Below are 27,601 nucleotides of genomic sequence, written 5' to 3'. Positions count from 1 at the left end.
TGCTTGGCAGTTACTTGGATTATCTGGATGTGAGGGATGACAGAGTCTAGGCAGTGGCTGTGTTCTGTGACTGCATGTTGAGTTTGCCATATTGCCAGACTGTTAAGGATGGAAGAGGAAAGGACTATAGGCTACTCAGCTCTACTGGTAAAAGGACACGTGAGTCCCATGTGATTGTGAGATTGTTTTTTATTACTTCAGTGTTCAGAACTGAAAAATACACTGCCCCAGAAAAAGTCTCCACATAGACATGAAGGCTTTATTAATCTCAGGGCTCATTGTAATATAAAAAAGGTAGAATTTGTTGGGAAAACAGAGTATGAATCAACATCTAATGACTTCACTAAACAAAAACGTGTCCTAACAAAAATGTGGTGTCATAATGTCAGGGTTTGCAGTGAATAATGTTGGAATTACATGATTCTAAATCATGTTAGAATATCTCTAGGTATTTTCTCCATTTGCCCTTGGGTGTGTAGAAAGTGAAAAGCTAGCCCAGTGTGCAACTGCAAAGAAAATATCTAAACCATAAAATAAGAAATAATTTGTGAAATCTGCCCCCAGGAGAAGGTTCTTGATTTGCTCTGTTCAGTAGAGGACAAACTTCATCATTGGCATCTAAGTTATCTTCTCAAGTTGCCAAGTAATAGAAACACTTCCTACTGTCTGAGTACTTTGATTTGTTTCTTTCCCTTCTCCTTTCCTGTCCCGCCTCTAACTGTGGAGTGTCATATAAGTGAATATAGGAATAAAAGTCTATATCATGTTGCCCTCTTAATGTATTCCAAGCCCTCATAACTGGAGCACGAGCATCACAGAACATCCGTATATTAGGGGCATAAGGCAACCGAATATGCACTGACCTCAAAGAATAAGAACAAATTAGCATTTGAGAGTGATAGTAGTTGAAAATAAAGCAGATTTTTTTTTTTTTTTTGCAAATTATTTAGTCTAGGAGGAGGAAAAAATCCTGACGTCATCTGCAATCAGAAAATATTCCTCATTTGTTGGAAATTGAGCTCTTTTGAGCCGAACAGAAATTAGAAAACAACAAATCTTTTTAGAACTCCTTGTGCATTGCAGGACGCAGCAAAACTGTATTTCAAGAAATATGTCTATAACTGGAGAAGAAAAAAGGGATGGAAATAGGATGATGAAGGGTACCATCTGCCTTAAAATGTTCCTGTGAATGTTAGAAGCAAGCATTTAGCTTTGGATTCAGTCCCCTACATATGGCCTACTGGAGATGTGAGGAACTCAACACAAGCTGCTCCAGGCCAGTAATATGCTTCAGTTATCCCTAGAAAATAGCTCCTGTAGAAAACATTACTGAAAGCCCAAACAAAGTCTGTGTTTTCTGTAAAACTTTTATTTCTGCTTTTGGTCACTTAATTGACTTAAGGATAGGCAGTTATTTTACATATGAAATGATAGGAAAAGTTTTTGGGTTTTTTAAAAAAAATTATTTTACTTGTATGGTAATATTTTCCATGGGGTTCTTCTGTTGTTTGGGTGGATAGTCATGTTGAGGGATGTATGTATGTTTCTGCCTATGCCCTACATCACTGGGAAAGCTTGTTTGTGCTTCTTTGGACTTTGAGAAGTAAGCTCAGTGATCCAGCTGTACTGTGTCAAAGCCTGGAAGATGCGAGTTAGTAGCTTCAGGTGGGGATTTCTGGTACACAGCAATACTTTCTCATATGTTTTTAAACAATACTTAAAAGAATGGCTTCTTAGCGAGTCCTGTTCAGAGCTGGTTGTTTCTAACTGCTAGTGCTGTCTTGTCTTGTTGACACAGTGAGACTAGGAAGAAAACCACTTACCTGTTCTAAGTATTCTTTCTCACGTCATTTTTTTTGAAACTCAAATCAATGTAACTAGAAGATCACAGAGCAGATTAGTTTAGAGGACACATTTAAAGTCCTGTTCGGATAGCAAATGGTGTATTAAGTTCACTTATTACTGAGATAATCAAGTGATTAAAAGATTACAGACACATTTAAAAAGGGAGAAGAGGGACACATTCCACTCTAGAATTCTCAACCAGTATTTAGGGTGCTGTGCCGCACACTGATGCGTAATTCTCTAAACTGATTTACCTAGAAGGGTAGGTTTGCTTTGTTGTCACTACTGCTGCTAGGAAGCCAGGCCTTCTTGCTTCCTCCTGTAATCTTCTGCAAACAGAAGGTTTTTTTGAGCAATGAATAAATTGCAGTAGACATCCATTTTGATCTGCACATACATAAAAACTGCTGATGCAGTTTCCCCACACTGGCAGGAGGTGTCCAGTATGACTTTCCCAGGACTTACTAACAAGTTAGTGCAGATTGTGTAGGTGTGTCAGTCTGCAATGTTCTGGAGAGTTTGTGTGAAGACTGTCTTGGAACATTCCTACTAAATCCCAAGATTCTGTACAGGTGTGCATTTTATCACTTAGAAATTATCACTTAGTGCTTTTCCACAAAAGAAAACAAACATGCAATAACTGTGACGTGGATTTACAGACAATATTTTTATTAACTTCCAGAAAGGGTGGTTAGTACAGGTTTTAGGATAGCATCAGAATATACTGTAAGCTCATACATAAACTTCTGCCTCTGTTCCGCATGGTAGAAGGCAGATAGAACTGGGGAAACAGACTCTAGGGTGAGGGCAATAAGGGCAAAAAGGACTTAAATCTGGGATCATCTGGGAATTGGCCATTTTTTATCTCCAAAGCCACAGAAAGCAGCACTTCATCTGCAAATATAGCCATCAGAAGATGCTATGAAGAATCTGCTTACATCCATGAAAATCAAGGAAGGATTTTCTCAGAACCAGGTTTGGTTGCAGCCTACTGAGATTCTCACTTGCTCTGTAGCATCAGAAAGCGAAGAATGATTGAAATAAATCTGTTACAACTTAAAAGCAAACTAATGATAGTATTGCACATGGTTTAATGAGCAGAGTTAAGCCAATGGGCAAAAGATAAGGAGGAGTCCATGAGACCTTGTGCAGTGAGTAGGGAACAACTACAGCCAGGGAACTTCCACAGAGCAAACTATCTTGTTTGGAACAGAAACCTGCGGGTTATGCAGAGCAGGTCTCTTGTTTTAGAGAGTCTCAACTGCAAAGTGTAAGGATCTCCCTCCACTCATGTACTGGAAGCCAAGTATTCCCACGTCATGTTAGGGGTCTGTGTTTGCTTCTCGTGTGTTTAGAGTTCATGTTTATGATCCAGAATTAATGTCCTTTTTATGCTTCCTGCTTTAGAGGTTTTTCTATTTGCTAAGCCCAAGCTTTCTTATTTTCAGGGAGCTGAAAATAATTGGCTTTATCTAGTATGTGTCAGGACATGCTTCCCTGAGTGGGAACTATTGAGGTAATGATCTTACATTAACCTAGATGAGATTTATGAGACTAACTGAAGCATTCAATAGTAAGCAATTTAAGAAAATCAGTGAGAATAAATTACTCCCTTCCAAAAATTATTATTGTGGTTTTTGCCAAAGCAGTATCCTAAACCTCGAGATATTTCTAAGTAACTAGCTTTTTTTCTCCACTTTGGGATGCATTTGTGCATCACAAATGAAAATCTCCGTAGATTTTCTTTCAGACCAGCATTGTCTGACTACAGTGGAATAAACCTGTCAGTAGTCATAAAAGAAAATTGAATAGGTTTGTCACTGGTAATAGGACAAAATACTGTTACAAAACAACTGCAAGTGGCAATGGTGTAAATTACTGTATCAGAGATCTAGGACCATTGCTACTCAGCTGGATTCCCTTTTTTCTAGCAATAGTCTGTGGAGAGGAATTTGTGATCTCATGGAGGTGTGGGTATTCCACAGAAACTGCTTGGCAGGCAGCTGGGGGGAGTTAAAATGCAAAGCTGATTAGCTCTCCAAAGCCAGAGCATGCAGAGTTCTCCCCCTTGCACTTCCTACTCATGGGTCCAGACCAAATCTGTTTCTGTCAGAAGCATTGGCTTGTACCTGAAGATGCTGCATTGCTAATATTGTTCTGGTAATTGCCACAGAACTATGCGGTAATGATTACTCTGACTTGTGCTGTACAGTAAGTGTCTAATGAACAAACAGCAGAGCCAGCTGGATGCTGACCAAGAGCTGTGCTGAGGCAATTGAGATGACTGACGTCTGCTAGACAGAGCAGGTACGATAGGGCAGGCTCACAAGAATTTCTGATCAAGAGTTGTTACTAGCAAAAGGCCTTGCTCAGGAGCTGGCTTTGTGCACTGGCATACATCTACTGCTTGCTTGGCTGTCACACTGCATAACTGAGGTTCCTTAGAAATATTCAGAGGGGTCTTCTGACACTGATTTCAGCAATCTCTACCACTGTGTACTGGAGTTCTGAGTAGTTGTTTTATCTCTGCCTGACACTTTTGCCATAATGGTCATGCATTTTTGGTACAACAGTCATTTTAATACTAGAACCATGTTACTTGATGCCCAGCTGTTTTGCAGGCTACACTTTCAAATGCTTTGCAGGGCTTTGTGGCATCTGCAGTGGAAGAGAAGTGCTGCAGATGCCAGGGACTAGCAACCACATTTTTCATTAAATCGGAGACAGAAGAATCAAATTAAAGGAACTGCTGTTTCAGCCTTCTTGCTAGGCAGAAGTTACTAATCAATCTTAGGGCTTTTAGTGGTAAACTAAGTGCCAAACCTAGACAATTTTTCAAGATTAGATCTTAATATTTTCATATCAAATAATATTTTTTGAAGATGTAGCTAGAACAAAGATATTATCTAATATCCCATGGAATTACTTCCTCGCCTCCCCTGCCCTTTTGTTTCCAGTCCGTGTCAGCCTGGGAAACGTCTGCTATTAACTTAGTTGCTAACACTTTGCTCAATTGTATTTTGAACTAATGTTTTAAAACTGATATCAATATTAAGCCTTTTCACTTTCCACTTTTCAATAATTCTCCTTCATATGGTCTGTAAGTTTATTCTTCAGATTCACAAATGAGATTACATGTGGAGCAACCATCAGTATTGCCTGTGTTCTTTTTGAGCAATAAAAAAAGTAACCCTAAATCCTGGACCAACTTCCTGCATTTCTTGAGGTACTCTGTTCTCTCAGAATGGTCTTTCTTTTGGGATCTTGAAAAAATGTTGGGGTTTATTTAATTTTTTGTTTCTTGTAGGTAGTTGTTTTTCTGGGGGTTTTTTGTTTGTTTGTTTGGTGTTTTTTTCTTTTTTAAAGAAAATAGAAGGATCTTTACTTTTTATTTATTTACACCACATCCTTATGCATGAGCAAATATTTCCCAAGTGACTGGAATAAAATGAATTTTTTTAAAAAAGACAGTTGATTGTCCAGTTTTTTTAAGAAAACTGGACAGTCTACTTCTGCTGTATGCATTGCAAAGATTTTCCGTTATTAGTGAAATCTTAGAATTATTAATTTTTTGACCTTTTTTTTTTTGGCAAATGTGGTGCTTATTGAATTTATGTATTGGCCATGTGTATGCCAGTTGTGCAAAGAACTTTTTCTACGTGGCTTTAATTTTGGGAAAGGATCTTCTTTTCATGGTATAAAAATGCTATAAATCAAAGCCACCTTTCTGTCTAGAAACTTGTATTAGTGTTAATTCTTGAATTGATAATGGAAGATAGTTATCTTATAATCAGTTTCCTCAAATATCCAGTTTCAGTATTTAGTGAAATTTAACTCATTAAGAAGATATTCATGGATTACAGTGGGGCAAAAACTGCAGCTCTACTGAAATGCATAAGTTTCACCTTCTCTGAAACAGTTCTGTAAGAACTAAAAATTAAAATTATCAGCACTTTTATTCATAGTATGTACTCCTTTTCTCTTTGGGTAATTTGTGTGTGTTTGTTTCTGGAATAGTTCAACTGGCAGGGTTGTACAATGGGTAATGAGTCCAGCTGCCTGACCATCTCCGGGCTGACCAAAAGTTAAAGCATGGTTGCTCAGGGCCTTGCCTAAATGCCTCTGAAACAATGACAGGCGTGGGGCATTGACAACCTTGCCAGGAAGCCTGTCCCAGGGCCTGACCACTTCGAAATGTAAGGAAAAATATGGTCAAGAAACAGAACAAATGTGGGACTTCACTTTCCGAGAGGATGACCTCACCACAAGCAGGGCACGAGCAAATGTCCCCTGGTGCATTGGTAAGGAGTGGTGAGGAAATCCTGCATGTGCCCTCTGCATCCCTGCAGAGTCCATGCAGAGGGAACCACAAGCCCGTCTTTCCCCTCTCACATCCCCCATCCAAAGGAACGCGACTGGCATAAATGCCCTTTGCACAGTCTGGCTGTCCAGATGGATGGAGAGGGACTCCCAGCAGCTGTGCCCCGTGCATGGCCACCAAGGGCAGGGACAGCCCCCAGGCCTGCTGGGCACAGGGGCTGCCTCCGGGCCGGCACCCCAAAGCCCTTCCTCCCAGGGGTGCTGGGCGCGGGATGGGGTGGCACCCGGGGGGCTGTGTCACCCCCGTGTCACAGTGCTGTCACCTGGCAACGCAGCAGTCACAGTGCCCCGGGGGAGTACAAAAGGGGCCTCGTCCTGTGTCCCCTGTCCAGAGCTGGCCTGGCACCGGCCTGAAGACACCCGAGAGGAAGGCCTGGAGGGGCCGGTGGGATTCCCTGGGAGCTCAGGGAGGAAGGCTGGGGGACACTGAATGAGGCTGCTGGAGATAAGAAGAACCACCAATACTGGGAGGTGCCCAAGGGTATCAGGCGTTTTCAGCTGGACAGCCATGGCAACACCAAGGGAATGCCTCCTTGAGGAGAGCTGCAGAGCTCACCATCCTCATCCCCTGTGGAGCCAGGGGCAGCAGCCATAAGAAATGAGGGATGCAGAGATATTGCCAGGGGTCCCAGAGCTTTGGAGCACCCACTGGTGCCCTGCCGGGCACAGGAAGGATTCTTGTCTCCCCAGGTCGATCAGGCCAGTGGTGTTTGGTCACTCTTGGAAGCCCCTGAGGTGGCTCCGGGCTGAGGGAGAAGAGGGCTGGGGCATCTCCCGGGAGGCGTGCCCGGCCCGTGGGACGAGGAGGCCGGTCCCGCTCACGTGCTCAGGGAACAGCCGATCGCCAGCGCTGCCTGGGGTCAGGAAGGAATTTTCCCCCGGGGCACATTGGCACTGGCCCCCGGGGGGGTTTTGCCTTCCTCTGCAGCACTGAGCGCGACCACTTGTCAGGGCTCCTGTGGTCCCTCGGGCCAGGTCACCGCCTGCTGCTGGTGCCCCACGAAGGTGGCCTCTCGTGCCCCGCAGCTGGGGGGAGGAAGGCTTTTTTTCCCCCGCGGTGGGCGAGCAAGTGTCCCTGCCCGGGGTTTTTTGCCTGCCTCTGCAGCACCGCGCAGGGCCCCTGGCCAGGGCTCCTTTGGGCCATTCTGGCCAGGTGCCTGCTGCTGGTGCCCCACGAAGGTGGCCTCGTGCCCCGCATGCGGGGGGAGGAAGCTTTCGAGGCTCCCAGGGGGCCCCCAGCGTGGCCCCCGCAGGTTGCTGCTTTTCCTCGGTAGCACTGAGCACAGCCCCCGGCCAGGGCTCCTCGGGGCCCTTTCGGCCAGGTTCTTGCCCGCTGCCCTCGCACCCCCGAGGCACCCCCGTGCCCTGGCGCTCTGGCTCTCTTGCCCATCGCAAGCCTTGGCAGGAGCCAGCTCTGCTCTGCCCTCGGCTCCCTTTCCCCTGGGCTTCTGCCTGGTGCCAAACAGCCTCCGCTTGGCCGGGCTCCAGGCTCGCTGCCCCATCAGGAGCTGCCACTTTCCAGCTCTCCCCATGTGCAAGGCAAGCGCAGGGCAGGCATGAGAGCGCTTTCCATGCATCCCTGGCCAAGAAGAACAGTGGTGGAGCATGTTTCCAAAGGAAAAAAGTGTGCTTGTCATCAGTACAGGCCATACTTTGGGAAATACCCCATGGCACCTCAGCTATTATTCTTATTCTTTTGTGCATGGTCGGTCCTGGGGCTCATTCATGAAGCTCTCACTCTTCAGCAAGCAGGCACTGCTTGGCCTGTGTCCCTGCTGCTCCTCTCTGTGGCTCTGTGCCTTTCCCATGCCAGGCTGCAAGGGATGGGTTTTCCAGCTGAACTGAGGGATGCACCAGCCTGCTCCTGGCTACACACGTGCGTTGTCTTAATGCTTTTGAGCATCGGCTCTGTAACAGATTCAGAAGAATAAAAGAAAATCCTGTTTCCACTTGTAACCTTTGTTATTTGTGCCCTTGAAGGTGTTTTTGGAGCCAAGAAATCCCTGGCATTTCAGGCAAATTAGAGTCTCACGGTTGTTTTTCAACCTACAGTAAACGCCAGGAACAGAAGTGAACAGCCTGACACTCTTGCTCACTTGCCCATCGCAAGTCTTGGCAGGAGACGGGGGTGCCGGGGGTTCCCAGGGGAGGCCAGTCTTAGCCACCAAGGCCTATGAGAACCCCCAGGACCCTGGCACAAGTAGACCTGCACTGCTCGTGGGCTCTCCTTTTAATGATGTTTATGGTCGGCCACTTTGGAGACAAGAGCATTAAGCCGTGGATGTCTGCTCTGAGGGAGTACTGCTGTTCTCAGGATATTGAGGTTTAGCTTGTTTTTCCAAGGAAAACAGCTCAGGCATTTCTAAAAATGAGTACAAGCAGGATAAAAAATCCATGGGGAAATGAGCAGGTATTGCTCACCTCACAAGGCTTTGCAGCTATTCCGTCGAGGAGCATGTCCTCCTTCAGACTGAAGCCTTGGTCTCAGCCTCCCCAGGGTCAGAGATGGGGAGTTTTGCCATTCTGTGGAAACCCAGTGAAACTGGATGAACACAGAACCCCTTCACAAACCGCCCGCCACACCTGCTCTTTGCAAATTTGCCTGGATGGTCAAACGATCTTGAGGCGATGCAAAGCTCTACCCCCCCCAGGAGGGACGGTGCCTCCTGCCCACAAGGTGACAGAGGCAATGCCCAGGCTGGGACACGACTGCCCATTCAATCCCTTCTGCTGGGGCAGGGCTGGGAAGAAATGTCAGCAGAGATTTCCTCAGCCCGTGCTGGTAGGGAAAGGAGGTAGGAAGAAAATGACGAGAGAAGAGAATATTGAAGTTGGAGGGGACGTACAACAATCATTGAGTCCAGCTGCCTGGTCGCTTCCCAGCGCTGACCAAAAGTTGAAGCATGGTTACTAAGGGCATTGTTTAAATGCCTCTTAAGCAGTGACAGGCATGGGGCATCAACCACCTCGCCAGGAAGCCTGTCCCAGGGTCTGACCACCCTGTTGATAAAGAAATATTTCCTCATGTCAAATCAAAACCTCCCCTGACAGACGCAGCTTTGAGCCATTCCCGGGCATCCTGGCGCTGGGTGCCAGGGGGAACAGCTCAGCACCTCCCTCTCCATGTCCCCTCCTCAGGCAGTAGAGAGCAGTGAGGTCGCCCCTCAGCTGCTTTCCCTCCAAACTAGACGAACACAGAGTCCTCAGCTACTCCACAGAGGACATGGGACATGCCTTCCAGCCCTTCACCAGCTTTGGTGCCCTACTTTGGGCACATGCAAGGACCTTAACAGCCTTCCTAAATGAGGGGGGGGGCCCTGCACACAATGCTCAAGGTGAGGCCGCCCCAGCACTAAATGCAGTGGGATGATCACCCATTTGGACGGGCCGGTGATGCTGTGCTTGGTGCACCCCCGGGTGGGGTTTGCCCCCATGGCTGCCAGGGCACACTGCTGACTGCTGCTGAGCCTCCTGTCAGCCAGCACCCCCAGAGCCCTTCCTGCAGGGCTGCTCCCCCGCCACTCCTCTCCCAACCTGTACTTGTGGCCGGCTTTACTCCCTCCCAGGTGCAGGATCCGGCATTTGGTCCTGTTATATTTCATGCCACTGATGATTGCCCATTGCCCCAGTCTATCCAGAGCCCTCTGCAAATCCTGCATCCACATCACTGATACAAATATTGAAGAGAACTGGCCCTAGAACTGAGCCCCGATAAACTGGAGACTGGTCACCAGTCAGGTATTGCCCCGTGCACTACTAACTCTTTGAGCCATTCATCCAGCCTTTCACCCCATGCACTGTGTACCTTGTTGTTGAGGGTTTTTGTTCCTTTTTTGCTCTTTCTTTTTCCTTTTTTTCTTCTTCTCCTCCTCCTTCTCTCCTCCCCTCCATTCCCTTTCCCTTTCCTTGTCTTCTTCTGTCTTTTTATTGTTCTTCTTAATTAGTGGACAAGTTTGTTGAAGAAGTACAATGAAACCTTTGGTCCATTGAATTAATTGGGGAATTTTTTGTGCGTTCACTGGTTTCTTTCTGCATGTAATTTTTTATGCGTACATGTTTGGAATTGTTCAGATAGTATAGAAGAAATAAATATACGTTGTCGTGCAAGTTTCAGAGCTGCATTTGGAAGTCTGCAAGCAGATGGATTTCTGTAGCTACACAGTATGCAGTGAAGTCAGTAGTCTTCATAAATTTTCAGTGTTTGGTTAATGGATTTCATCTTCTGTAGTGGATAATATTTGAAGTTAAACGATGAGGATAATTTGTCATAGTGTAGGAAATTCTAAAACTGAATATTGAAGTCTAAATAAATACATGTCTGTTAGGCAAGAAAAACTTCAGAGACCTCTTGGATGTCATTAGTTTAATTTGATCCATAGATAATTTAATATTCTTGTGTTTACAGAGATCTCTAGAAATCAGAAGGTTGCCTGATTATAAAAGATGGTATCATTTGTTTTTCTTGCTCAAGGAAGTCAACTTTCTATTTGCTAAATATGGGGATAGCTAATAAAATAAATAGGAAACTTGTTAATATTTAGATGGTTTCCATTACAGTCAGTACTTCCACTTGAGACTTAGATATTTTATTCCAGATGTCATATTTTTATATTATGATGGAGAAATCCTTTAAAGTGCTATGTAAAATGTAGTCAAACAGCTAAATGTCCAGTAAAGCTGCATGAAATGCGAGTGTACTTGCCTAGAGAAAAGATGATGTATGTGTAAAGAAGAGTCATGGAGGGAGGCCAAAGTGCAGGCCCAGACCGAATATGCTGGAGCATTTGGGGAAGCTTTTGCAGTAATCCACTTGATCACATGTGGGACCTTGTCTGATCCAGCATAGTATTCTCTATAACCTCTAAATATCAGGCTGTCTCTTGTGAATTGAGGTGTTTCATTGCAAATAAAATTTCTCATTGCTCTGGAAAGCAGTTAGCTGTTGTCATGGATGGCTTCTGTCTATACTTGAAACCTCAGTAGAAGCAGAGATGGTGTAATGAATCTTTTCCCTGATAAGGATGGAACCAAACCACTTAGCCATTCAGTTCCCATGGAGCCAAGCTACGAAGTCCAACTATGCACAGTCACAATTGTTTTGGCTTCTCAGAAATAGTAATTTAAAATATATCATCTCTGCATAATGAAATATATGTTGAATATGTTAATAGGTAGTGTTTTAGTTCTGAGTATTATTGGAGTAGATGGGACAGTATTTATAAGCCTTCAATAAAAAGGAAAGCAATATTAGACTTAGTAAAGCATCTTTATTTTCAAAAATTCTCCCTCTTCTCCAAATTCTGTGGTCGTTTCTGTGCATGATCTGACTTCTTTATGAATGCATAAAAAGAGTAAGCAGGAGAAACAGGTTTATGGAAATACACATTTCTCTGCCTTTCTTCTCATGAATCCTATGCCTGCTGACACTAGAAAGAATCTGTTGGATATCTGCTAGCAGGAAGCCACGAGGCAGCTGGTACAACACTGGGGTTTCTTGGAGTGTTTCTGCACAGCACTGTTGGAGGTATATGACACTTCAGGTACTACTTTCACAGGATGCAGACTGCAAGGATAGTTGGAGTTTCTGAGGATGCTGATTTGTGTTTCCTTAACAGAACCACTTGTATAAAAGCACTCTGTCCCTTCAGGTGGAAGTAGTGTCCCCTGCAATGAGTTAGGGTGTGTTTAATGATGGTTGTGTAGCTCCTGAGATGAGAGGGAAAGAGGTCACATGGTTTGGTTATGTGGAAGTGAAAAATTTCACATTCAAGAATCTCTGGAGGTTGAAAGTTTCTTGTCAGTCTAGTGTGATCTTTATTCCTCACTCTTATAGTAATTTTAATTTTTTCATTAAAAGAATTAAACTTGTGACATTTACTATTTATATGTGGGACTTTTGTCTTAGGACCAAGCTATGCCTTTTTCTGTAATTTGGCATAATAAATTATGATTTCTCTCTTCTACCTTATGAGTTGACTGAGATAGAACCAGATCACAACATCCACACAAGGAAAAACTTTTAAACTGGCTTCATTAAAGATGCTTACTTTAACATGAAGTCTAATTAGATTTTTCTTTCCTCATAATGTCATGTTTCAAACCACAGGTTTGCTAAAAAGCTATATATAGAATGTGTTTTAAAATAATGCATGGGTTTTTTATGATAAATGAAATCGCTGAAGTACTGTGATGTACTGTGGAGTTCTGTGTTATGCTTCATTTGAGAGATTAGTAACAGAGACAATCAAGACATCAAAATTGCCTGTCACAGCGTAACTAAACTGCATTCTTCTATCTTGGAGCATCTAATGGCAGTGGGGTTTGAATTTCCTAATGAACAAGTGCTGAAATGTCAAAACCACAAGAAACATGATATTACACTAAACTGCATATGATAGCAGTGTTTGTTATGTAGTTAGGCAGTGCCTCAGGAAAACATGCTTAAGTTTACATGGCAGTCTTCAAATGGGATTCCTAAATGTAAGTGTGGCTGATGTGATTTGGGATAATGATGAAATTTTTTAAAAACTATCAGGAGTGTTCATTATAACTTTGAACTGTAACTTCTCCAATCCGGAGACACCTTCTGAAAGCAAAATGAAAAATAATATTGGTTAGGAATGCAATTGTCCAGATTTCTCTTTCCAAGTGTTCAGTTGCAAATGGCCAAAAAGCCATTATCAAAAGGAAGCTACGTTCTTGAAAATGAAGCAGGGTACTTAATGAAAACATGTCTTTTTTTTAATGCTTCACACCAATATTATTTTTTTTATTATGAAATAATTCCAAAGGCTACCTCAGTGCACTATATTCCTTTTCCTGTCTTTCCAAGGAGAGGAGTTAGCAAGATGTGAGAGTGGAGGACATTGTTCTTGAGAGAATTAAGTTGGATCAGTGAAGACTATGTAAGGATTCAAGCACTCAAAAGCTGATGAGAGAAAAAAAAGGTGAAGTTTGTTTAGTGGTAACAGTTGAGACCTGCGTTAGTCTTCTTTCTGCCTCTTCAGGAGAATAGAAATTAAAACTGATCTAATTTTTTAGTCAAGATAGTTCAGGAAATGGTTTATTAAGGTTCAAGCTAATGCAGTGAAAGCTTTGAAGACCCCTTTATTTCAAGATAGCCTTTAAATATTTTTTTGAAGCTGTGGTACCTTTTTTCAGTGATTCTAGGAAGTGCTGTTTAGAATCATAGCTAAAGAGTTGTGCTATGTTGTTTTGTAAAAGAAAAAAAGTCAGGCACTAACTGTTTTGTTTTAAGTTCATATGCTGCCATGATATGATAAAATGAGCTGAAAGACACTTTAAGGCAGACGCTCACATTTGATTTTTCCAGTTGTATAATACCAGGTTATAGATTAGTCTAGTCCTCAGAAGGTAGAATTAGTTGTCGATTCTTCAGTTATTGAACTGAAAAAAAAAAAAAAATCCAACCCTTGCCCATATTCTGTTCACTATGCTGAAAACAACCGTACTGTTAATTCCTTTATGTCCTTTGTTCTTGACTTTAATGTTCCTTAATCTAAACTGAACTGCAACTGCCATCTGTTAGACTAGGCCCTTAAATGATCCAAGTCCTCCTTCATATGGCTGTACTGTGTCTCATTATTTATTGTTCCTTTCAATATGTAATCATTTTTTAATTCTTCTTTCTATTAACACTCATATGAGGTAATTTTGTTCATTAGGGCCCAAATCTGATTTAAGCTTTTCCCCCCAGGCACTGTTCTTAGCATAACAATGTTTTGTGTTGCTACAGTCTTTTTTTTTATTTTATTTTTTTATTTGAATGCAGGAGTGATCTGTGTTCTGTTTCTTGAGATACTCTTGGCATTAGCTTTTACATACCTACAACTGGTTGAATGGCTGGAAATCATCTCTAGTAATCCAGAGAAGTCAAGTTCTGCCTCATTAATACCCCGTCAGATTTCTGACGAGTTGTGTTGGAACAGCCATTTGATTGTCACTTTGATAAGAGTTGGTTCCCTGAATACGTTATTTTGGTCACTTCTTTCCACTGTATCTTGTAAAGCATCTGATTCATCTATTACATATGTTTTAAAATATTGTCAACTTATGTCATTCGATATCACGGTATGTCCAGAAAATAAGAGTTTTCTTCTTGCTAAATCGTTACGAATGAGACTACATAAATACAAGGGGAAGTGTACAGCTTCATTGTCTCAGAAGACAATGTCTGTAAGTAAAAAGGAAAATATGCAATCAGTAGTTGGTAATTAAATTTGAAGATTCATTATTATCTTGATGAAGAAACAATGAAAGGAACAGTAGAAGGAGAAAATTACTGCAGGAATGGTTGAATTACATTTTGGGATTGATGCTATTCCCTACCTAAATAGATTAAGAAACTCACTGACTTTTATTTCTATAGAATTCAGTCCATAAGAACACTCTTAATTTACTTTTATTTTTCTTCAGGATATTGGATTTTTCTGATCTAAACCCAGTTTTCTACATTAGTGAGATGAGAGCAATAGAGCTCATATCACCAGAGTAACTTTACTGCAAAATTGACATTTGCCAATATCAGACGAGATTGTCAAAATACTCATTAACTTCAATTGAACCTACATTTTTCATTTTTATAAACCAACTGCAGCTCCTTTGAAGTCCATGGCAGAATTAGTTTCAAATTAATATATATAGTTTTAAACTTTTATATATATATACACATTAGAGATAAAAAAAAAAGGGGGATGGAAGGAGCAGAGGGTGCTCTCTACTGTAATTTTCCTCCACATCAATTGTATACACCAGGTCTTGTACCTAGAACATTGCTGCAAAAAATGCTTAGTTTAATCACATTACTAATGACTGTTGTGGTACCATCCCACACAATTCAAAAGAAACTGAAATATCAACTATGTTCTTACCAGAAAATACAATTGGAAATCTCATAAAATGAGATGACTATGATTGTAATTTTTATCCTCTCTAGAAGGCAGTCCACTTTTAAATGGGCTTTCTTGTATAGTTTTCTAAGTGATTTGTAGTGTAGCATATTGTAGAACACGTTACGGTAATCTGAAGTGACAAATGGACTGATGATGGTAAAAATCATATGTCCAGTAAAGAGCTATCTCCAGGAATTAGCTTTTAACTTCCTGTTAATACGTCTGCAATAAAGAAATATGAGAATGCTATAGTTATCCTTAAATTATTAGTAACTACTCTCAACATCAATTCATTTTTGTATACTTTTTAATTCAATAACGAAGGTTATGAGCACATAGAATATTTTATAGATGATGCTACTTAACAGCATTATCATTCTTAATTGATGTCTGCTCTTTGTAAGTGTGTTTGTGCAGAAGTCTTATACGCAGCTCTGACAGACAAATTGTCTATAAGCACTTGTGGTTAGAAATAACCACATTATGATTTCTTAAAATAATTGCCAGTGTATTAGGGGAATACTCCTACCAATATTCTGGTGGCTCTAATTGCCAGGAATATATATCAAATTACAGTTAACTAGGACAGATTTTTCACTTCCATGTACCTTACATGAGATTTCTGTGTGCTATTGACAGAAAATGAGGGGTAGCTTCTCTTGCAGATTTTGGTATGACTATCACGTTCTGTTCTCAGCTACATAGGAATGATTCCATAAATGGTGATGATACAGGTATTTGAGATGGTACAAATTATCTTCATTACCGTCTCTGCAAGGGAGGCTGGCTGCAAGCAGGTCACGGATTCAATCTTTCTGAAGAATGGTCTCCACTAACAAGCAGTGTCTGAGAAACTGGAACCATCCATGAAGAAGCTGGAGTTATTTCCAAGCTATAAATGTCTGGTTGATTTCCATGGGACATACTATCACATTAACAAATAGTTAAGAGTAAAAGGGAAAAAGCAGTTTGTAACCAGCACGCAATACATAATGTTGAGATTCCTGCCTGGCAACTTTCTCCTTTAAGCCTTCCCAGACACCTTAAGGCCATCCCAGCAGGATAACTGTATGACTGAGATGCAGGCACCTGCTCTTGAGGGGCAGGGAAGATGGATTTTTGGCTGTGTCCATGGTATACTGTCAATGTGTTTTTCCAGCTGAGGAGAGACCCTGTCATTCTGGACTGTCTCAGTCCGTGCCTCATGACAGGGCTTTTTAGTTAAATCCAAAAAATGTGTGAAGTGTCAAATCCCTCACCCAGAGAAGGAGCTTCCTTCCTGCACACCAGCCACAACTTGCGCCCCACAATCCTGTGGGCACAGATCTTTCAGCTTCCAGATTTTGGACAAGCCAGCTTGCTGAATTTTGAGGGATTGTCAGCCTCCGCGCATCCCTTGCTTCTATCCTACATGCCCTGTGCGTTAGTAAGCCAGTAATTTTTTCCTTACTACAACCAAGTGCTCATTAGTCATTTGAGCCAGTCTATCAATATGTTACAGGTGAAATGGGAGCTAGATTTCCTTCCAGACATACCCTAATCAATCTCCCATCATCTTCTAGACTGCAGGGAGAGTCTGAGATGCTTTTCTAGAGATGGTTATTGTCTTTATGGACATCTGTGTATTTATAAATAGACAGAGTACAAGGTGCAACAAACTTTTATCTGTTAGCGGTACTTGTAATTCAACAGAAGGATCCTGAAGTGGTTCAGAGGATACATTTGACTGACATAAAGGCAACCTAGATCCATCTGCACGTATGTTTCTGTCTTGTTTCGTACAGTGTCCCACTGTAAAGCCTGAAGCAGCCTCACCAGGAGAGGAAGCGTCAGGGCTGCATTGGTCAGAATCCAGTATCAAAAAGGAGCGCCCTTTACAGATGTAATACCTAATGCAGTTCTTCTTGCTAACAACATTCCTATGGCATCCGAATGGCTAGTCTAGGAGTCTTTGCTGGCTCCGAAGTCCAAAATGAGGCTCTAACTGGCCAAATACATGCTTTACTAACACGTCACAGCTCTTACATGTACAGCGTTTTCTGCCAAAAATGAGACACTGCTGTGAGTAAACATATAAACTATAGCAATCCTTTCTTGAAAAGGAACCTGCAGTAAGCTTCCATCCCAGGCTCTCAACAAAACTGTGTTATATTGTCTATACAACTTGACAGGTGACAATTACAATTTTTTTCCTTGGTACCTGGCAGTGGGATTAAAGCAATACAGAAATAAGAACTACTCTTCTTCCTTTCCCCTGCCTTTTTTTTCTTTTTTCTTTTTTTCTTTTTATCTTGGTGCAGGAATAGTATTTTGTTTGATGTAGAGCTTTAGACTAAGGTTATGAATATTAAAGTCATAACCATCTTGCATCACTTGCTGAATTTTATCTCATTTGGGTAGTGATGCATGCTCCCTATGGAGGATCCGTCTGCTTTGTTTACCTTATCTCTGAACATTTGATTAGAAAAACTTGCACCATATCGGTTAGAAACACATGGGTCCACATGACTCCATGTAATCCAAAATAGCCTGACACTATGCAGTGAAAATTAAGAGTGGAGAAGAAGGCGGAGTACAGAGTCCTGGAGATAGGAATAATGGAAACATGGATGACATGGAAAGATGACTGCTCTGGGTCACACCCAAAACTCATCAGTGTATGTAAGCACATTTCTGTGAACTTGATGAGGAAGTTCTGAAGCATATTTGAGTATGCCTCAGTTTATCAAAGTCTTTTCATGTAGTTAAAATACTGAAAAGCAATATCAGGACATAAGTTTTGGAATGACTCAGAGATTTGTGTTAACAGGTATGAGATTTACATAGATGAATTGAAAACATACTGCTATGTACTACATTTTATGGGGTTTATTGCTGTAAGGCACATCTGTCAGGTGAATTAGTATTCTCTGAAACTGACGGATGATCTCCCTGGAGAATCTGTTTTTGTGATAAATACAGCAAAGTTAGCAGCATGGCATATTTTCACCTCTCCACCACTGGAAGGACAGCTGTGGTCAGTGGTGTTGCTCTACAGAAACAGCTGAACCACCTGGGTCAAAGGCCTGGCCAGCTTGCCCAGGGAACAGGGCTTCTGTGCAAGCCAGCTCAAGACACCAGGATAGATTCTTACAGATCTATTTAAAGTTCCACATTTTCTGTTCCAAGTCCCAGGCTTGTTTCTTTGACTTGGCTGTCAGTAGTAGAATCTGAGTATCTACAGAGTTTTATACTTAGTATAAAACAGCAGAAAGAAAATCTAAAAAAAAACAAACAGGAAAACTTAGAATGTTAAAGAACTACAAGTGATAAATAGTAGTGACAAAACCTGATGCACTTCTTAGGAAGCTTTGTGGTATTATGCTAAAGGGTAGTCTGTAGAAAAAAAAAAAAGAATTTTCTAGGTTTTATTTGCAGGAGAGGATTGACCTGTTTCAGTCCTTGGCTATTTGGGATGGACAATGTGAGTAGTATCAGCTGAGATGTTGTTTTTCACACTGAGCTAGTCAACTTGAATTTAAAAGTTCTTTACACCTAAGTGATAGAATAGTATTCTTACAGGAAGACAGTGTCACTAATACTAACCAAACCTTCATTGTTTTGATTCTGAAACCCTGTGTCTTTCTCACTCTTTTTATTTTTATTTATTTATTTATTTATTTTTCCTGTGGAATGCCCCTCTAAGAAAAAGTAATAGTTGGTCTGTAACAGGAGTAGTTCTGTGCCTTTTCTTTATTTCCTTTCTAAACTAACTCCCAACTTCCACAAATCTTCCAGCAAGAGGAGTGTGGAGTGTGTTGTTCATTATTATGATATCTCATCTTAAATCTCCTGTGGTAACTGCTGACAAATGGAACACAGTGACACTTCCATTGACTTGCTGTTTAGTAGTTTAAAGCAATATAATGCATACAGTCTGCTGTAGGCGGCATATTACACACCTCCTGCATGTGCACTAGGCATGAGATTCAGCCAATGCTGCTATATTCCTCATCCCCAAGATGAGGTTGTCCTTCCCCCTTCTTTTTGTCTTTTCACAGCTAAACAGAAGCTTTTGCTTTTCCATTGTCTCCTGCTTCTGTTATTTCTTACACTGATATCCATACCATAACCACAATTGATGAGGCCGTATGGTACCGCTATTGTAAAATAGTCAAGTCTCAATAAGCAGTAATTTTGGCTTACCCAAGGAGCACAGCTTGGGTAAAAAAATGTGATGAACTTGATGAACTACAGTGTTTTCAGTATTAATCACTAAATGATGTAATCACATGAGAATCTGGTGCATCCCTTTTGTTACAGTACTGCAAAGCAGCATTGCTTTCCAGCCCACACAGCAATTTACCATGGACAATGAATTTTCCTCACATAGAAACCTTGAATCTCTAGTGCATCAGCCTTGTGTCCTTCTACTCAATGTCTGATCAAAGTTAATCCTTATTAGTTTCATATGTCACTATTAGCACCAGTTGTACAAGGAAGTCTCTTCACACGGTATATTGGTTATCAAAACTACAAGGGCAATCAGGGTTTCTTATTTTCATTGGCTCATGGTGGTTGGAACTGTGCTCTCACGCGGTAACTTTTCCTGTGCAGTGCCCTTCATCCACACTACCCCCTAAAAAGACATCTCGCGGAATATTTTTATCTTTTGTCAAAGGCCTAGATTTATTTTAACTCAGTTCCACTGTCTGTCTTCTACCAATTTTTGTCTTTTTCCCCTCTCTTTCAGAGGACAAAGTATGGACAACTGTGTACCATGATCTGCAAATGCAGACTTCTGTGGGAGGCAACAGCCTGGAGAAGTTATCTGTGCTGCAGCTCAACTACAGTGCAACAATGGACCAGATTTCTGCCATTACCAGCAGCGCTGAATACTGCGAGCAGTTTGTCTCCTATTCTTGCAAGATGTCCCGGCTGCTGAACACACCAGGTAGGCTGAGAATGGCATATCAATTAAACGCGGTGTTAAAGGCGTTCATCTGAACAATTCGGCAGGTATTGCTGTTAGACCAGTCCGTTCAGTAAACATACGTCTTTGTTCTCCTTCACAAAGTTCACAAAGAGGGAAATAATTGAATATGCAGAAGAAATTGTTTTCTTGGGAAATTTTGCTGTTTGCTTAGTACTGAAAGGAATTTTGTTGCAGTGCAAATCTGTGTTCTTCTCTCAGATCTGTTGCTCCTTCGGGAAGGGTGCTTTTGGTAAATAAGGGTAACTTTGAAAGTTTAATCAATAGAGGCATTGAAAAATTGCTTTGAATTTTATCCTGGTTTTCCGGTTGTCAGGTTTTGTATGCTACAGTCAGCAAGGGCACTGGCTGAGTGAGGGTTGGAATTTTCCAACTAATATTTCTGAAATGGTTTCTCAGACGCTGAGTATTTGTGGGTTGCCTTACACATTGCAGAGATTGGCATGGTCAGTAATGTGGTTGTGTGAGACATATGATGTGCTGTTGCCTACAAGTAGGTTGATTTTTAGTTTCTCCTTTTGTTGTGTAACTCTACTGGAAGAGAACAGTCCTAGAACTAATCCTCGCTTGCTGGATGCGCCTCCTCAACAACTCTTACCTCTAACTGATAAAGACAAAAGTATTAGTTGTTCCAGAATCAGTAAAACAGCACATAAAGATGGAATTCCGTTTTAGAAAATCTTTTAATATGCACCCAGTATTTCTTCTATGCTCTACTTGTGTATGATAGCATTTGATGTTATATAAATCCTTAATGGTACTGAACAAAGACTGGGTTATAAGTGGAAACATAGAACACATTTTCATGGTTGTGAAATGAGTTCATTGTGATAGGAGCAATTAGAATGCATTTCAGATGAAACTAATGGCTGGATGCTTACAGTCTTATATTTTAAACTGCTTCCCCTCATGAATTTATTTTGGTATATTTTCTTATGGTGCTACAGATAAGGATTCATTTGGCATGCATGTGCATCTTATCCCTATTTCCATAAGCATTCCGTTAGTTAATAGATACTGTAATGCTTGTTACTCCTCTCCCTCCTCCCTGCTGTTTATGGACTATTTCTAATGCATGGTTTGTCTCTGTTGCTATTATTTTGCTTAATTTAGCATAGCACAGAGACTCTGCAAGTGGAAAATTATTTCTTCTTTCTTGGGCCTTAACATATAGGATCCTGAATCATGTTAATAAACTAGAAGTATTGTGATTAGATTCTGCTGATGGATACAAGCTCCCCTCTTGCATGTTTCAAAAAGGTAGTATATGGATATATCTTTGGCAGGTATTTAGAAGTTGAATTCACCTGGGAACAGAGCTGGAGATAATTTTCACAGAAAGCTCATCGTTTGCACAGAGTACAGGGTTAGATTCTAGATTCTCCTCTAAATGTATAAGACTATTATTTCAGGACCAAATTGTACTTGTTAGTATGTATTTATATTATAATAAAAGAAATACATACTGTAACTGCAGGTGTTTGCCCTGGCTTCTAGATTTAAAAGACCAATTAAGCAGCACACAAAATAATAACTTACTGAAGATTTCTTTAAGGAATAGTCAGTTCAGATATTTGCATTTTTAAGCTTCTTAGAAAAGGTTGGGTGTATTTTGCAGATACCTTTCCACATTTTCACCTTTTATATGGAAAGACAAATTGTCTTAGAAACTCCTTCTAAGCCAGCTTTTTGGTCTGGAAAGTAGGTTTCTGGAAATATTCTGAGATGGGTTGTTTGTGGAGGGGGGGGTGGGGTTTTTTTTGTATTTTCTTTGTTTTTTTCCTTTAAGTGAGAGAAAGAAACAACAAAGCATTTTAAGCTAGACAGTGACAAAAAATTGCACCGTAGTGTTTGCATAACACCTGTAATAGTTTGTACATATAGTATAGCAATGACTTGTGTGTTCATAAGGAAGAGACCGATACATTTTTTTTCTAAGCTATGTATTCTTGGTTTCAGCTATGCTTCTAAGCTAAGGAACTAATTTTTCATACCTTTCTGTTTTTGTTTTTGGTTTTTTTTCCCCACCCCGGAGGATTGCCTTATTTGCTAAATATGACATCTTATTCATCTCACAGCACCAGTCCAAGTGCTTGTACGGCTTCTTCCACCACAGAGCTTTCTATATAAATTTTTGCATTATGGTGCCCACACAAGCAAATGAAAAAAAAAATTTTTAAAAAATCTACATTTCTGTATTCCTCAGGAAGCGGAATCCTGGTTGTATTGAAGCCAGTGGTAAAACCTCTATAGATTTCCTGCGATCAGGATAACATTTGTGGCCTTGACCACCGGTGCTTTTCTAGGTTGAAACATTTCTGTTACAACTTTCAGATGTTCAATCAACCACTTAAAATAGACTAGCCCTTTTGTATAAAATTGCATCAGAGAGAACAGAAAATTCAGAAAATAGTGCAGCAACTCAACTTTTTGCAAATTTTTCTCTCTTGGGGATCATGGCATTTTGCAAAATCATCTCTGCTCAGGGAGAAATTGCTCAATTAACATATTTAGACAAATCAGAATTCAAAGCTGTTTATTGATCTATTCATAGCAAGTAATTAAGTAGCCATCTGAACTATAGCTTTTGCTGCTTTTAGTTATGCATTTCCTGATAAGGTAAAGTCATATACAGTTGCACTAATATATGTTCTGCTGCTAATAATAGCTTAAATAACTTTTTTGTATACAGTGTAAACTGCTTCAAAATGCAGTGTTTGAGGGTAGTCTTCATATTAATAAACCTGTTTTGTTGTGGGGGTTTTTTGGCTTCAGGCACAGTGGTTAAAGAATTCTCATTGCCATGTACTTTGAGAGCCACACACGAAGAGTAGTTTGTACAGGCTAAGAATTCTCATTCTTCTATTATGAGTTTTAGACTTTGAGTTTTTATTCCTCCAGGTCCATGTCCTTTTTTTTTTTTTTTTTTTTTTAATCATGGGCTTTCATCCAAGAAAAATAAGATGTATATCCCAGAGAACTGATTAAAATCATTTCCAACAATACATTGAGAGTGATTTTACAGGGTCACAAAGCCATTGGCTTTCCACTCAGTCTGAAGGAAGCCAGTAATAAGATATTCCATGTAAATTAAATCATAAGGGACTTCTGAAAACATACCCAAAACCAAGAATCTTGTAAGACTATAGGATAATTCAGGTTTGAAGGAACTGCAGTAGGTCATCTACTCCACTGTTCTGCTCAAAGCTGGATGAACAGTCCTTGTCTAGTAGTAAGTAAAGACTATCTGAAATTCAATTTTCCTTCCTTACAGTTTTGGGGGTTTTTGGTTTTTTGGTGTTTTATTATTATTATTTTGAATTTGCAGCCCAATATATTTAAATTATGTTTGGAGCTAAGGATCTGTTTACAAGCCTTTACAAAGGATGATTAGAAAAACAAAATTAGTCGAAATAGTTTGGAGACTTTCTTAAGAAAGTGCAAACCCAGACACCTCTGTGAAAATACACTATGTTATCACAATAAACAATAAAGCTATAGGTACACTGTAAATTTCTGGGGAAGCTGTTTTCAAGCAGGGAGGGACCCTGCAGTTCATGCAGTTGTCTCACAGTCTTTATGCCAGTTAACTACAGTCTAAGGAGATCTGTGTCCTGTTCCTGACTGATACAGATTTTGTCTATGATTTTAACAATTTGTTTGATTTTATTATCATTATCTTTTTCAGTTAGGTCAATATGGGGCTTATGCTTCTTATTGTCTATATTGTCTATTTAGAATCATTTAGGTTGGAAAAGACCTTTAAGATCATCAAGCCCAACCATTAACCCAGCACTGCCAAGCCCACCACTAACCATGTTGCTTAAGCGCAGCATCTATGTGTTTTCTAAACGCCTCCAGGGATGGCGATTCCACCACCTCCCTGGGCAGCCTGTTCCAATGCTTGGGCATCCTTTCAGTGAAGAAATGTCTCCTAACATCCAATCTAAATTTCCTCTAGTGAAACTTGAGGCCATTTGCTCTTGTCCTGTTGCTTGTAACCTGGGAGAAGAGAACAACCCCCACTGCCCACAGCCTCTGTCAGGCAGCTGTAGGGAGTGAGAAGGTCCTCCCTGAGCACCCCCCCAGACTCAACACCCCCAGTGCCCTCAGATGCTCCCCATCAGCCTTGTACCCCAGCCCCTTCCCCAGCCCCCTACTCATCTCTGGACACACTCCAGCCCCTTTGTGACTGTCTTGCAGTGAGGGGCTGCAAGCTGAACATGGGATTCCAGGTGCGGCCCCACCAGTGCTGAGTACAGGGGGACGGTCACTGCCCTGGCCCTGCTGGCCACACTGTTCCTGATACAGGCCAGGCTGCTGCTGGCCTGGGCACAGTGGGGGCTCATGGCCAGCCGGCCACTGGCCACCCCCCAGGCCCTTTCCCATCAGCAGCTCCCCTGCCCCCTGCCTGCAGCTGCCTGGGGCTGGTGTGACCCAGGGCAGGGCCCAGCATGGAGCTGTGTTGAACCCCATCCAAGTGGCCTTGGCCCCAAGCTCCAGCCTGCCCAGCCCCTGCAGAGCCCCCTGCCCCCCGGCAGATCAACGCTCCTGCCCAGCTTGGTGTCCTCTGCCAACTGATGGAGGGTGTGCTCCATCCCCTCGTCTGCACCATCGGTGAAGATGTTGATCAGGACTGGCCCTGCCACCGAGCCCTGGGGACACCCCCTGTGCCCGGCGCCAGTGGGATGGAGCTCCATTCCCCACTGCACTCTGGGCTCGGCCCTCCAGGCAGCTCCTAACCCCGTGCAGAGTGCCCTGGCCCGGACAGGAGCAGCCAGGTTCTCCAGGAGATGCTGTGGGAGATGGTGTCAGTGCCCAGGTAGACACTGCCTTGTCCACTGGGTGGGTCATCTTGTCGTAGAAGGAGATTTATTTAAATTTATTTATTTAGATAATACATCTTGTAGAACAGGAATTCCTCTGTGAATATGCAGTTGTTAGCATGACTGAAGCTTGATCTTAGTAATCCAAGTAGCTATTACTGTCAAGAAATGAATGAAATGATAAGCCTATGGATCATAATTGAAATTTAATAAGTGTACATGTATATGTAAATTAAAAAATAATACCTTTTTTAAATTATTTTTTGCTCTTTCACATTTACATTTCTCATATCCTCTTTTCTTCTTGTTTCCTTGGAAACTTCCATTTTGAGAAGATAATGATATGTTCAGTATTAAGTATATGCAGAAAGCTGGCTGTTTTCTGCATTCTCGATGTCCATACAGTTTCCAGTTGGTATGGGAGATGATGGGACTTTTCCCTCATTTGCAGAAAGGAACTTGGAGAACTTTCATGCCCACTGGTTAGTAAGAGGGAAAAAGGCAATGCAGGATATAGAATCACTTTGCTTTTATAGGAAGGATCTTTCCTTCTTTGCTGTAAGAAACGAAGTGATATAGAGGACAGTAATACAATATACTAATAGAATGCCAAAAGTTAGTTGACAAAATTATGTATCTTCATCCACTGTTGTCATTAGACTTCCTAGTAACTCCTGCCTGTGACCTCCTCAGTATGAAATTTTCCATGGGCCACTGATCTCAGCCTCTGAAGTGAGAAGGGAACGGCATGCTGGTTCTGCAATTCTTCCCTTCGCCCTGAGAACGAGAGCCTGAAGGGAGGAGGGCTGCTGTTTTCAGCACATTTGTGAGTCTCTCATTTCCCAGAGCTGTAGGAGCTGTAACAAATAATCAGAATGTGGGAGCTAAAAGCATAGATACAGAGAACAGAACAAGATCTGTTGGTGTTATGTTCCAATTTTTATCCCTATTCACTGTGCCTGCAGGCAGCATATGAAAAGCATAAAGCAGAGTTACTACAGTACATGAATTACTGTTTCAAGCCTGTTTGTCTTTGGAGGAAATCAGACAGCAGCTTCATGAATTCAGGAGTTTAACAAGCGAAATAGAAAACTTTATTTGCTGTTTGGTTGGTTTAGTTACAATAAAGCAATTATAATACCAGTAGTAAACAATATTTATGAGTAGATGGAGAAAAAACAAAGTTAAACATTGCAATATGGAAATATGCTATTTTTCCTAAGTAGCTATCCGAATCAGAACTTTATATATAAACTTTCACATTGCTATACAGTAACAGATCAAGAATGTTAGTTGCAGTTAAAATTCCTACTTAATAAAAATTTTTCAGAAAGAGTCTGAGAGAGGAGTGGGTTTTCTGCAGTCCTACACAGACGAATAGAAGTTGCTCCAAAACTTGCTCAAGCTTCAGCATTCTATTCTGTTCTTTCACAAAACATGCCCATAAGCTTTCATGTATCTTGTCCAGCCTTAAGAAATTTATTGATCAATCCTTTCTTCTCTGTCAGTGTTCTAGAAAAGCTGATTTCAACTTCTAGTGATTTTTCAAGCAGAAGGGTAGCAGGAACAATGTACCTGCTCTGCTCTGATCTACATCCCCATGTCCTAGAAGTGGAAACCAACAGCTTTTTGAAATATCTTTTTTTCCTTAGTTGTCATCATGTTGCCATAGAACGGAAGCAGGCATTAATTAATAGGTTAAATGTTTCTCATGAAATCGGTATCAGTCTTCTAGGTAAATGTTAGGTAGGTAAATGGTTAGTTAATAGGCCATTTTTTTCTTGTCCATTGTTAATACACCCTTTAATCATGTCTTTGTTTCACTCTGCACCTTCACTTGTCTTTTAGCGATTCGTTTGAGGTTTTTTGATACTGTGATCAGAGTCTCTTAGTTTCACCTTATCTTCATCATTCTTTGAGCTGGTGAACTGTATGTGGTGATTTTCCCAATTATCTTTGCTGTTGTGTAGGAATTAGACTTAATCCATTATCACTAAGTGAAAAAGGCTACATGATGCTTTGGTGTTTGTTAGAAATAATAGTAGTTGGTAAGAGCTTTGTGGGTATTAAAAATCCTGTACGGAAAATGTAACTGCAGTGCTGTAAGCCCTAGTTTCTTTCCTATGCTTTTTAAAGAAAAACTGGTGCATTTGTGTTTTAATTTTGCAGTTATAGCAGAATGTTCCAAACTGGCTGTTTCTCAGTCCCACTCTGAAAATGTGCTTTACCTATTACAGGATAAGATTGACTATCTTTATTTTTTAAAAGACAGATAGAGGAAGGCAATAATTACTCCACTGTTTGTGCTGAATCCTCTTTTATAAAAACTGTAAAACTATTCATGGTTATTGTTTTCACAGAAAGAGTCACAGACATTGCTTCTTCAAGAACCCAGGTTGTCTTGGGGAAAAGTCATCTTTCTTGCTGAATAACCAAAACAGATTAGTTTATTAATTTCTTAGGCAAAATTAATCTAGATGTTATGTCACTGCACATCTTGACAAGAATTTCTCTTTCACCCGTATCCTAAATACATTACACTTGAGTATTTTTTCTTAAGCAAATTTGCAGTACAAATATCCGGTGTTTCTTTTTTCATTCCCATTCCTGAGATGAATGTTTGTCATAAACAACTGTATGAAGAATCAAGCTAAATGTATGCAATT

General features: G+C 41.1%; 1 protein-coding gene across 2 annotated transcripts in view; it reads left to right on the top strand.

The window, feature by feature from the left end:
* The window catches only part of CNTNAP2 (contactin associated protein 2), a 1,162,992-nt gene that overhangs the window by 784,595 nt on the left and 350,796 nt on the right, over window positions 1-27,601 (top strand). For both annotated transcript variants that reach the window (XM_055806132.1, XM_055806133.1), the window contains one exon: window positions 19,870-20,070. In XM_055806132.1, coding sequence (XP_055662107.1) covers window positions 19,870-20,070 — 201 coding nt within the window. The remainder of the gene's footprint in view (window positions 1-19,869; window positions 20,071-27,601) is intronic.

The sequence above is a fragment of the Falco peregrinus genome, chromosome 5 (genome assembly GCF_023634155.1).
Source record: "Falco peregrinus isolate bFalPer1 chromosome 5, bFalPer1.pri, whole genome shotgun sequence".
NCBI lineage: Eukaryota > Metazoa > Chordata > Aves > Falconiformes > Falconidae > Falco > Falco peregrinus.
This window is presented reverse-complemented; position numbering and strand designations above follow the sequence as displayed.